Genomic DNA, 12387 nt, shown 5'->3' with positions numbered 1-12387 from the left:
AGAATAATAGGCAGCATTTAGCATATCAACGCTTCAAACTAATACAAGAACTACTTAATATTGTAATCTGGAGGCGTCTTAAAGTTTGACAAATATTAGTTTCTTCAAAAATATTTTCCTATAGCCCACATGGGTTCTTAAGCCTTCGTTTTAGTATTAAAGATTTGAACTAATATAAATATTTAAAAACTAATTTAATTAAAATATATTCTATACCTGCTGAGTATGAAAAAATTAATACATCAAATATATAAATTATTGATCAGGAAATATATATATATATGTATAATTCCTAAGTATATTTATAAATATATAATAATTTATATACGTTTAGATATAGCCATCATTATAGGATGTGTAAATGTGTTTTTTTAATATAACAATGCAGCTTTATATGTTTGTGTTGAATCTCATATGGCTTTACATTAAAAGATAAATTTTTCAAAATAATTTTGCTAACAGACTTGATAATTTAATATATATTTATATTTATATCCTTATAGTTTTTAATCTGATATAGATATATATTTTAACATTCATCATATATGTTATATGTATTTATGTATATGCATATATATGTATATATACATTATATAAATATTTTTATATATATAATATGTATACATATATATGTATTATATGCTTATAAATATTTTTTACATATATTATATGTATATTCTATATTTATATTACAAATATTTTTTATATATATTGTATGTATACACATATGTATGTTAAACATTTATAGTATTAATAAACATAATATATTATATGTATGTATATATGTTGCATAATATTTATGTATGTTATATAACATTTATATATATTATACAATATTTATATAATATTTATATACAATGTATATAAATTTGCATTTTTTTAAAACGTTTGCTTATTTATATTTAAAATAGCTTGACGTGTCCTAAATGCGTATGCCAGCCAATATTTTTCTAAGCATTAGTTATTATACAATTACAACAATTAGCATAAAAATTTAATTAAATAGTTTACATAACTACAATATAGACAATAATTAATTAGAATATCTTAAGTCCTTTGATTTCAATTATTTATAAATATCATATAAAACACTAATATAATAAAAACAACATTCTTTAGTTCTTTAGTAATTTTTGTAACGCGATATTGCAATTTTGGTTTGGAATGAATATTAAAACTTATAAATAAAAAAAAACAGCATTACAGATTACAAATATAATATAAAATAAAATAATTTAACTAAATAACAATTATAAAGTCGAGGCAGACAGATAACAGCGAACTTTACATTAATAACAATAATAAAGATTATAAAATAAAAATGCATTAAGATTCTGTTGAGCTTGGTGCGAATGTGAGATATAAACTTAAAACCACTGCTGCAACGAAAAATACTCCTACACAATAAAGCACCGCTTTTTCACGCAAAGCACGCACCATCATATAGTTAAGTGTACGTGATGCACGTCCCAAGTCAGCATTTGTTTCACGCACTCTGGATCTTGCACTATTTATTGTCTCACGCTGATGATGTAGGTCGTTTAGTACTTGTGTACCTAATTGTTCCGTTTCTAATGCAATACGATAACCTTCTGTTAGACGATTACCAGTACGTTCCAAACGTTCAGAGTTATCTAATAAGCGTTGTCGCTGATCAATTGCTATCGGTACATCATCGTAGTAGTCAGCATCACTAGCTGCACCCAAATCTACGACTGTATTTGCTGCACGCTTATCTTTTGCATTACGATAATCATTTTGCAGTCTTTTTAGTTCGGCTTGTGCGCAATTTAGTTTACTTGTGAAACTGGGTCGTTGCGCACTGCTAAGATCACTTATTTCTAATTCCATCTGCTCTAATAACTCCTGTGCTTCTGAGAGTTCGGTTTCAATTTTTACACATAGCTCCCGACGATCTGCTAATTTTTTTTTAAATCAATAATTTATTTATTCTAACAAAATGATAAAAATAAGCAACATACGTCCACTCTGCAAATTCAGTCTACCGACATTTCCAGTTATCTCCGCAATTAAGCTAGCATATTGCTGCTCATATTGTGTTAATAAAGACATATTTTAGTATTAAAATAAACTAGTATTAATTTTATTTTATTAAAATACTACACGAATACAACAAAACTGCAAAGTTCGTCTTAAGACGCTTCTATATTAAAAACACTTGTCAATAAAAAATTCTAACAGCTGACATAAATGTTTGACAGTAGTTAAGTGAAGTAAGATGTTTATTGTGAATTGTTAAAGATAACTGATAAAGAAGAAGGTATTAGTTCTCTATTCACAATTCATTCACACAACACATCTAGTTGTAATTTTGCTCTTTCAGTTTGTTTTGCTAAACATCTGTTAAGTCGGAAAATCTTAATTTTTATTATTTTTACCGTTAAGGTCATTAATTAAAATATAGAATATAGCTGAAATATATTGTGGTGTTTTGCATTAGTAAATGAGAATTATTCAAAATTCCACCAAACAATTGCACTATTTGATTTAGAGATTAAAATTCCAAGATTTTCCAAAAATTTAATATGCAAAAATATAAAAAAATGCTCCCGAAACAGAGTAAATAAATATCTTAACTTATATATAAAAAATTTATTAAGGTAAGTAAATATTTTTCGCATGTTTCGATATAAGTGGATTCCATTTAAATTTCGAAGAAAATGCAATCAGCACGCTGAAAATTCCGAAAACTAGGTTTAACACCCATTAAAACGAAACTAATATAAAAATATAGTAGTGCGTTTTTTTTTAATGATTTATATTTATTTATATAAAATGTATGTTAACTAACACCATACTAATAATATATTGTAGTGAAAACATTTACCATGTTAAAAACTCACCACAACTATAAAGTTTAATAATGAACTCTGTTATACTCTGTTACAAATACCTCTGATTTGTTGACTGTTGTATTCTGTTGTAATGTTATAATATTTTTATAAATTAACTATAAAATTTTACGAAATGGGTCAATGTTGCACGATATTTTTTTTGAAAAATATATATATTAGCGTATCTAGGTATTTAAGTTATAAAATATGACTAGAACTTGATCGTTGATATATATATTCATACACTATATAATAATTAAAATTTTTGTTTTCATAACATATATTCGCGCACGTTTGCAACCCTGATAATACTATTTTAAGTTTTGAATAACGGCGCGAACGATTCTTTTTTTTTTTTTTTGTGTGATAAGTTAAGATTTGTGTTTCTTTGCTTTGTATTTAATTGGATTTATTTAAATAAAATATGTTTTTAAATACAATAACTTATTCTCCTATTACATCAAATATATTTTCGATAATGAATTTTGAAGAATCTAAGGAGAACATACAGCCTTTAGCCTCAGGACGAAACGCCAGTTTGTTGCAAGCATCGTTGCGCTCAGAGGTAGAAGAATTGTTCACACAACGCCGTTAGATGGAGCACAACATACATAGTTATAAAGGTGATGATCCACTTGAGGCATGACACACATATATAAGTTGAATTGAGCAATATTTTCCGTTCGATGGTAAAAAATCAAGTTCGTTAGTATTACACTATTAATTTTAAAAGAAAAAGTAGCTAATGTTTAATTTATGCCTTTAGATTTGCGGCCATAAAAATTCTATTGAAACTTACCAACAGCTTTTTAATGGTGAATACACCAAAAGTTGATGAAATATTTAAACAATGCGTTGCTTGTAGAGTCCAACCTCTAGATGAGTTGCAAGAAGCACAGCCACATTTCGGTTTCTCTGTGGCGCAAAGATATATTTATGGTGAAGATAAATGAGCTAAAAACATTGTCAATCGACAGCTTGAGGAATGCCGTTTGGCACTGATTTCGCTACCTGGATATAGTCCTAAAGCGACAGTTGGAAGTATAAGAACAGGTGCTTCAGGTAATAACTATGTACCTGGTACCATTCAAGTAAGTTACTATATAAAAAGTTAATTACATTATTCTATATTATAACATATATTAGACTGATTCTTCTTTGGTGGTAAAACGTTCTAATACCCCCGTAAAAGTTTTTAATGACGGAAATTAACAGTGTGACAGAACGCCATCGCATCTCAGGAAAGTATCAAAAATAAAGCACACGACAAAAAGAAGCGTGGCAAATTATATACCAAAATTCATTAACCTGCCTTTAATATACATAAAGATCAGCTGATGGAAATGGTTTGTGTGGATCCGAATGTCAATCCATTTAATGTAGAATTACTAAACGCTTTTCTAAATCATATTGATTTTATAACTTTTTTAAAAAACTTGCGAACTTGTAAAATGGTATGTTGCATAAAACCAAATTCAACGATCATTTTCAAATCTCAAAACTATATATAAAAAAGACAACTAATGATTATGTTATTCACTATCAAGACTTTTTATTTTTATAGTGGTATTGACACTAAAACTGGTAAATATATGCTTAAACAGAAACGACCACCAAACTACTGGGAGTATTATATTTGCTTAGAGCTACAAAGTCGCATTACATCAGAAAATATGGTAAGAAATATATTTAATTATTTCCAAAAATTGATTCTTTTTAATAGAAAAAAAAATTAGTTGTATAATAATCAGTTGAGATCTTGACTGAGTTGATCACATAGAGCATTATTTCCAAGTATTCTTGGAAAGAGATGAGACAAATACTGAAAATAAATTAAATCTTTTTGAATAAATCAAAAACTCTCATTACGTTTTGGTCACACTTAATATATTATAGTACATAACGTGTAATTTAATTATACAATTTAATTTTAATATTTTTTTTACATAATTTTTTTCTTTTAGTTATGCACTTAACATGAAGATTGATTTTTCTCTAATCTCAATAACTCACGTCTATAAGTATCCAAATTTTCGGACTATGGTTCACTGATAAATCTTTGCAACAAAGTTAAAAAGGCGACTGTGAAAAATGTGGACGAATACGTAGTGATGTACCTGATATACCTGAAAATTATAATTTTTGGAAATTATGGATCACCTACACGCTAATATCATCCACGCAGATATTAAACCTGATAATGTACTGTTAATGAATAAGTAAGCATTACTTTCTTATGTTTTAAATATTTTTTTAATTTTTATATTGTTTTTAAAAAAAGGTTGACATATCCAGTGAAGCAATGTTGCTTGCAACTGATCGACTTTGGTATTTCGATCGATTCTCTGAGCAAAGGTTCAGTTATGTGCACAATAATAATGGATTCAATTGTGTGGAAATGCGTGATAAACGTCCATGGACATATCAATTGGATTTGTATGGCTTAACAGGAGTGGTACATGTATTGCTCTTTGGTAAATATATGGAAATAAAAAATCGTTCCGATGTTATTTGGATGCATAAAACGCATTAGCCGCATTATTTTAATAGAATTTTATGGGAAATTATCTTCAGGGAATTGCTGGACGTGCGCGATTACAACGCAATGTCATTTTCAAAATGTGTCTGATATTTTGATAGAACTTCTTCCAAATCGAAATTTTTACCATCGGACGAAAAGTATTGCTCAATCCAACTTATTATGTGTGCCATGCCTCAAGTGGATCATCTCCTTTATAATTATGTATGTTGTGCTTCATCTAACGGTGTTGTGTGAACAATTCTTTTATGTCTGAGCGCAACGATGCTTGCAACAAACTGGCGTTTCGTCCTGAGGCTAAAGGCTGTATGTTCTCCTTAGATTCTTCAAAATTCATTACCGAAAATATATTTGTTGTAATAGGAGAAAAGGATATTGTATTTAATTTGTTTTATTTAATTGAATCTAAATAAATACAAAGAAAAGGAACACAAATCTTCACTTATCGCTCAAAAATAATACATTCGCGCCGTTATTCAAAAGTTAAAATGGCATTTTTAGGTTGCAAACGTGCGGGAATATATGTTATGAAAGCACAAATTTTAATTATTATTATATATATTTGTATGGGCCTATTTACTCTATCATGAACATGAACTTAAAAATCGGTTACCGATAGATGAGAGAGGGAAGAAAGTGTGATGTGAGTTCATGAATTTCACGCAATGAAATTTGCTGCGTTTCTTCGGCTTGACCCGCATACATATGCAATGTTATGTTTATGTTTACCTTTTTATGCTGAATACTCTCAATTTCTGTGCTCTGCACTACTATACACAAGCATTTTATACGTTTACATAAAACAAAAATTTCACGTTCACGAGATTTCATGGTAGTGTAACTGAACTGACAGTTCATGTTGTCGTCAAGTTCATCTTACGTTCATGATAGTGTAAATAGGCCCTATGAATATTTATTTCAACGATTAAGTTCTACTCATATTTTATAATTTAAATACCAAGATATTCTAATATATATATATTTTTCAAAAAACAATTTCTATATCGTTTACATTGTTATCTCCAATGTATAATGTAAACGGTTTAGATTAAAAATGTAGATTAACTCAATCTCGTTCTCTTAATCTCACAATGTAGACATAGTATTATAATTTAATCATTATTTTGATTATCGGATTGTATTGTATGCAGTTGGATTGTAATTTTAAATGGATTTAATAATGAAGTGATTTGTAGGATCTTAATTATAATCAAAATTATTATTACCTGTGTTGTGTAAACAGGTAAAATTCGATATTCATTAAAAACTTTGTTTTTATTTAATCTTGTTTTTGTATCGCATTTAGGTTTATGTAAATTAAAAAGCTGAACTTTGCAATTTGTGTTCATATCGTTTTATGAAGAATTTCTTTTATGTGTGAGATTTACTCACAATTAAAAACTTAATTTCTTTTTAATTTTATGGAATTCAAGTTTCTACCATATTTTATTATCGAATATTTAATGATATTGTTATTTTTAGTCAACGTCTGCTAAATGACCAAAATCAAGATTACTAATGTCACGTGACTCAAAAAATTGGTTATATTAAAATATATTTCAATTAATTCAACGCATGAAATACAAGCAAATTGTTGTTGAAATTAAAGATATTAAGATATTTACAATATTTAGCAATTAATATTTTAAGAAATTATTTAAAATTTTTATGTTGGCTACCACTGAACGCACTTTTATTTACATTTCATTATTTAAAATCTTCATTTATTGGTTAAGTGCATACATAGCAATATAATAATGAAGATGGAGCTAGGCAATACTCTAGATATTTTTAAAATTAAATATTGCATCTATTTTTTTATCCATAAATGGAAATATCAACAAAAAATCAAAAGGTATTTAATTAATGTGTACTCTCATCTCGTTGAATTTTGTTGGAATGGGAAGTTTATGTAAGCACTATTTATACTTTAATACCCATTATGAAAATAATAATATTTATAACAGCGACCCACTGCAGTAGTGGGTTATATTATTTTTGAAAAAGATTATATTAAAAAAAAAAATTTTAATTTATTTGTTTTTTTTTGCCTAGATTTAGGTCATTTCTTATATTTTATATTGCATTCAATAATAAAAAAAAATTTTAAATAAAAACATTTGTTTTATTTGTTCAAAGATTTGTTTTATTTAAAATCAAACAAATAAAAATATACAAACCACAATTTTTGAATTATTTTTTCACCTCATTTTAGCCTCGGTTTGTATGTGCATCCCTGGCGTCTATATATTAATTTATTGTATTCGTTGCTATATATGTAAGTACTTCTAAATCTTTGAATTTTAAACTTTTATCATTGCTTATATATCGTGCCTCGTACTAGTTCTCCATCGGCTTTTATGGATTTCATAAAATACTGTTCAATGATCATATCACTTTAAAAAAAAATCGCTCTTTAAATTATTAATAAATCATAAAATCATTTTAGTAAGCATAGAAATTTAAAAAAAATTTACATCACAAATAAAAATTTTTAGAATAACATTATTTTTTGAAATTCTTTAGGTCAGTTACAAATTCAGTCGTAAATTATTCAAGGCATTATTATAAAAAAATGGCTCGAGTTTTTATACAAATCCTATCCCTAATATCCACAATCACAATATTTTCATTATGGGTGTATATTAGAAGTCCTAAATATATAAAACATACTCTAGAGCAAATTTTTATAAATAATGACTACAGGAGATTGATCTTTGATGTGCATACACACCTAATACTTGCTGGCTTACTACTACTGTTTTCAATATGCAATGCAATTATTGTAATTATTTATGATATTGTCTGTCGCGAGGTGAGTAAAATAAATAATAATTAAAGAAATAATATATTAACATGATTTGTTTGTTTAGGAAGAGGAAGACGAGTCCGAAGATGAAGATGATCCAGATGAAATTGAGCTCCCGAAAATTTTGCGTTTTCCGGATCACAACTTGAATTAAGGGCTAGAGACAGAACACTTAATACTTGCTGGCTTACCACAGCTGTTTGCAATATGCAATGCAATTATTTTATTATATATGATGTCTGTTCCGAAGTAAGTAAAATAAATTATATTTAAAGAAATAATATTTTAATATATGTTTTATTAGCAAAAACAAGGATTAAAGGTTAATTAAGGGCAATAAGCAAAATCATCAAAGAAGCTCTTGCAGTTGAAGTCAGCGGTTACATCGTATGCACATTATTAGCAAAAATCAGCACCTACATCAACTACTTAATTCAAGAATTCTAATTAAAACTAGAAGTAAAAACAAACTTTGATCTATGTTGTTATAACGTAGAGATGAACGGACGAAAAGTTGAAACTAGGATGTTGTGAATAAGAATACGACTGAAGCAAAATTAATAAGTGGTGTACAATAGTTGACGTATATTTTTGGGCTACATTTCCATTTCTTTCCATATAGAACACATACACTATAGCAGTATTAGAACCTATTTTGCTTTTATGTAAAAGCAAAATACATAGAACATATGCATCGAAATTCATCGACGTTTCACAATAAATATATTTTTAATCAACCAATTCATTGTTTTTTTTTTTTTTGTTTTAAGAAGTAACGTGAAAAATTTTAAAATAAAATTTATAAAATCTTCTAAGATATTAATACATTAACAAATAAATGCAACATTAGCCAACAGAGTTTATCCCGATTATGCCTTTTTCAGTATTCCTCTTATCTATAGTCTTTCACACGATCATCGATGACTCAGGTTTAAATAACTTATGACATTATAATGTGAATAACGTGTTAAAGACTAAACAACCGAATTTGAAAGTAGCAGTTAATACTATTTCCTAATAACTTGCTGTACCAGTGGATATACTTTATAAACAAAGGACTGCTAATTTCCCTATATAAGGGCCATGTTATACAGACGGTAATATGAGAAATAGTCGCAGCTATTTTACAGTATTTGTTTATTGTTATACATTATTTTAGGACGGACAGACCTATATGTATATTTATCTTAAAGAAATTGATGTTTAATAATGTGATAATTTATTAATTATTTATAAACTATGAGTTGTTTTTATATAATTTGCAATATATGTACAAGCCAATGTGTGTGTAAATAAATTGAGGACACTATTTGCTATTATATTTTCATTTTGAGTGAAATTCGAACATATTTGGTATAAATTGGTCTAATAAAAATAATAATCACTTTCGGACTTAAGTATAATTATAAACCATCCAACCAACTAAACAGACAAAATTTAATATTTTTAAACGAAATATGTATTATAATATATTTTAGTATACTATATAATTTCCTATTATACATTCGACATCTGAATTTTATACAATTCAAGCAAAGAATTTTCAAAAATTTTAGTTGATTATTTGGATATTTGGATGGTAATACGTGATTATACTTACGTGATTATAGTAAATAGCTTGTTACACTAGACTATAGTAAAAAATTCATAATTATTTAGTAGAATCATACTTATGATATTTTATATTTATAATTTTATAAATCAGTTTATTATGATTGAGTTGCTATAGGGTGTGCTAATATGCTAAATAGTTAAGTTATAGGTGTCAATTTAGCTATTATCGGCTTTAATTCATATAATATTGAGAATGATTTTAAAAGTTTAAATGATTCAAGCGTTTTTTATGTTATATAAAGGCATTTAAACTATATGGCTATTTAGTAATATATTTCAATATTTTAGCACGGTTTCAGCATGCTAAATGTATGTAGTGAAAAGGCTTATAGTACAGTCACACCGTCTCATTTAGGCGGTTTTGCTCATTATAGCCACTAATGTTTTGGTGTTCTTTGGTTGTGCCTAAATTTAAGAGGAAATGTAAAAAATATTTATAAATGATTTAATCAATTGATAATTGTATATTAATTACATATTTAATTTTTTTTTGTGTGATATGTTGTTAAGTGAAGTTTATAAAAGTTTATGAAAATTTTATTAGCTGCATAAATGAGCGAATTATAAAGTCAACATTTATTCATTAACATAAATAAGCAAGTGCTTAAATGAGACAGTGTGTATGTGCTATTATTACAAAAAGAATTAGTACTCATTTTTATAAATGTATGATATTTTGGTGTATGTTATTAATTAGTAAATAAATAAATACATAAATGCAATTAATTGATTTGTACATAATATTAATAGTCTATATTAATATTTTTCAATACAATAAATAAATTCATTAAAATTTGTACTTTATTAGCCGCTGTTAATGACTTTTAAGAATTGACAGCTGACTTTTTGACGTTTCACATAGGCGCAACTGACTTAACTACGTTCGCTACATCAAATGCGGCTTCCTTTCCTATTTACTTCTTGAAGGTGTGTGTATGTCAAAATTTTTGATAATCGTAAAAAATCTAAAAACATCCAAATAATAACGTAATTAGAAGAAAATTTTGTGTGGAAAATCTGTTTGATATTAAATATATATTATAAAACCGTTGAACTAATTGCAATTTTATTTTTCTTTCATACCTTTTTTTTGGCTGGAAAACTACAACTTGCGAAAAATTTGTGAACTTGGCTGATTTGTTTGAAATTGTGAAAAACTAAAAACAGACAAAATGGTGCAACGTTTAACTTTAAGAAGACGTCTGTCCTACAACACAAAATCAAATCGCAGACGTGTGTAAGTTAAATAATTTAATTAAGTGCACAGAAATAGTAAAAATAAATAAAATTGCATTGTTACTGGTTACTGTTGTTGTGGAGCAACTTTTGTTATGTTTGTTGTTGTTCGCGCAGTTCTAAAGCGGCTATAGTTGCTAGTGTTCTAAAATGATTGTCAATGCATTTTATATTTTATTATTTTTGTTAAGTTATGTGGCCGTTTCAAAAATAAATATTAATGCATATTTTTAAATATTTGCAGTGTACGCACACCCGGCGGTCGTTTGGTCTATCAATATGTGAAGAAAAACAAGACCGTACCAAAGTGTGGCCAATGTAAGGAGAAGTTGAAGGGCATCAGACCAACACGTCCATGCGAACGTTCTCGCCTGTCCAAGCGTCAAAAGACTGTCGCTAGAACTTATGGTGGTGTCTTGTGTCACGGTTGCCTCAGAGAACGTATCGTTCGTGCCTTCCTGATCGAAGAACAAAAGATCGTCAAAGCATTGAAGAGTCAACGTGAACCAGTTAAGGCCGTTAAAGTTGTTGAGAAGAAGGTGACCAAGCCAACAAAGACTGCAGCTGGCAAACAAACTGGCAAAGCAGCTGCAAAGAAACCTGCCGCAAAAACAACTGGCAAAGCCAAAAAATAAAATTCAAACTCTAAATTCACGCTTTAATTTAAAATATTGAACGAATATCGTCGAGTTTGTTTTGTATGCACAGTGTGCATATTTTTGTATTGTAAACAATTGGCAACAAAAACAAAAACGTTCATAAATAATAATTAAAAATAAAATTAAAATAAGTGTTTTTTCATACCTGAAAAGTTTTGCTCTTTTTCAATTTTGTGCAAATTTGTGAACAAACAAAACAAACGTGGTGCGAGTAGCGGCAGCGGCGGTGCACGTGGTGCTCTTGACGGCTGGTGCATTTGCGTGTGGCTGTGTGTGCTTGTGAAGAAAAACGCTAAATGGAAACATTAGAGAATTTGTGAATTTATAATTGTACTGAAAATTGGTTTGAGTGGTAGCGGTCCTAAGGGACCGGAGGAACAAAATGTTTGACAACACCACAATTAAAGTGTCCATTAAATGGTTTCCATTTACCACCTGTTGTCACGTTGTGCAAAGCATACCTCGTCAAAAAGAATATAGTATTTTTATGATTCATGCTGTGCTGCAATCACTCTCCAAAGTGTTTTATTGGATGAAAACTTCTAGCTAGAAAAAGTATTTCGTGGATCAAAATACAGATTGCAAATCCCAAATAATTTTTACAATATCGAAAACATGAATTTCACCTGAAATGGTGTCCAATCAATAGTTGAAGGATATTAGTTAAATTTCCAG

General features: G+C 28.0%; 3 protein-coding genes and 1 long non-coding RNA gene across 7 annotated transcripts; 3 read left to right on the top strand and 1 right to left on the bottom strand.

Annotated features, from left to right (window-relative positions):
• Nucleotides 1-1060: 1060 nt before the first annotated feature.
• Nucleotides 1061-2182, bottom strand: LOC119689070 (vesicle transport through interaction with t-SNAREs homolog 1A). Of its 2 annotated transcripts, none has more exons than XM_038103814.1 (2): nt 1983-2182; nt 1061-1919 (listed from the first exon to the last, which is right to left on the bottom strand). In XM_038103814.1, exons 1-2 carry the CDS (start codon nt 2071-2073, stop codon nt 1327-1329), a joined length of 684 nt encoding a protein of 227 aa, XP_037959742.1. In that variant the 5' UTR covers nt 2074-2182; the 3' UTR covers nt 1061-1326. The 2 variants fall into 2 exon arrangements, with proteins under 2 accessions (XP_037959742.1, XP_037959743.1); XM_038103815.1 differs by having other exon boundaries at nt 1061-1916.
• Nucleotides 2183-3222: 1040 nt separating this feature from the next.
• LOC119690223 lies at nt 3223-5785 on the top strand. Of its 3 annotated transcripts, none has more exons than XR_005253575.1 (6): nt 3223-3544; nt 3622-3946; nt 4002-4309; nt 4420-4531; nt 4820-5074; nt 5137-5785. It is a non-coding gene; the product is annotated as an uncharacterized LOC119690223 (long non-coding RNA). The 3 variants fall into 3 exon arrangements; XR_005253574.1 differs by having other exon boundaries at nt 3223-3556; XR_005253573.1 differs by having other exon boundaries at nt 3223-3560.
• A 2119-nt stretch (nt 5786-7904) lies between these two features.
• LOC119689633 lies at nt 7905-8944 on the top strand. The gene is made up of 3 exons (XM_038104503.1): nt 7905-8209; nt 8268-8452; nt 8508-8944. Exons 1-2 carry the CDS (start codon nt 7970-7972, stop codon nt 8355-8357), a joined length of 330 nt encoding a protein of 109 aa, XP_037960431.1. The 5' UTR covers nt 7905-7969; the 3' UTR covers nt 8358-8452; nt 8508-8944.
• Nucleotides 8945-10683: 1739 nt separating this feature from the next.
• Nucleotides 10684-11838, top strand: LOC119661967 (60S ribosomal protein L34). Its single transcript, XM_038071493.1, has 3 exons — nt 10684-10744; nt 10985-11054; nt 11298-11838. The coding sequence occupies exons 2-3, from the start codon at nt 10990-10992 to the stop codon at nt 11686-11688; spliced, it is 456 nt and encodes a 151-aa protein (XP_037927421.1). The 5' UTR covers nt 10684-10744; nt 10985-10989; the 3' UTR covers nt 11689-11838.
• Nucleotides 11839-12387: the final 549 nt, after the last annotated feature.

This window comes from Teleopsis dalmanni, chromosome X (genome assembly GCF_002237135.1).
Source record: "Teleopsis dalmanni isolate 2A chromosome X, ASM223713v2, whole genome shotgun sequence".
Lineage (NCBI taxonomy): Eukaryota > Metazoa > Arthropoda > Insecta > Diptera > Diopsidae > Teleopsis > Teleopsis dalmanni.
The sequence above is the reverse complement of the archived record's forward strand: the minus strand, read 5'-3'. Positions and strand labels throughout refer to the sequence as shown.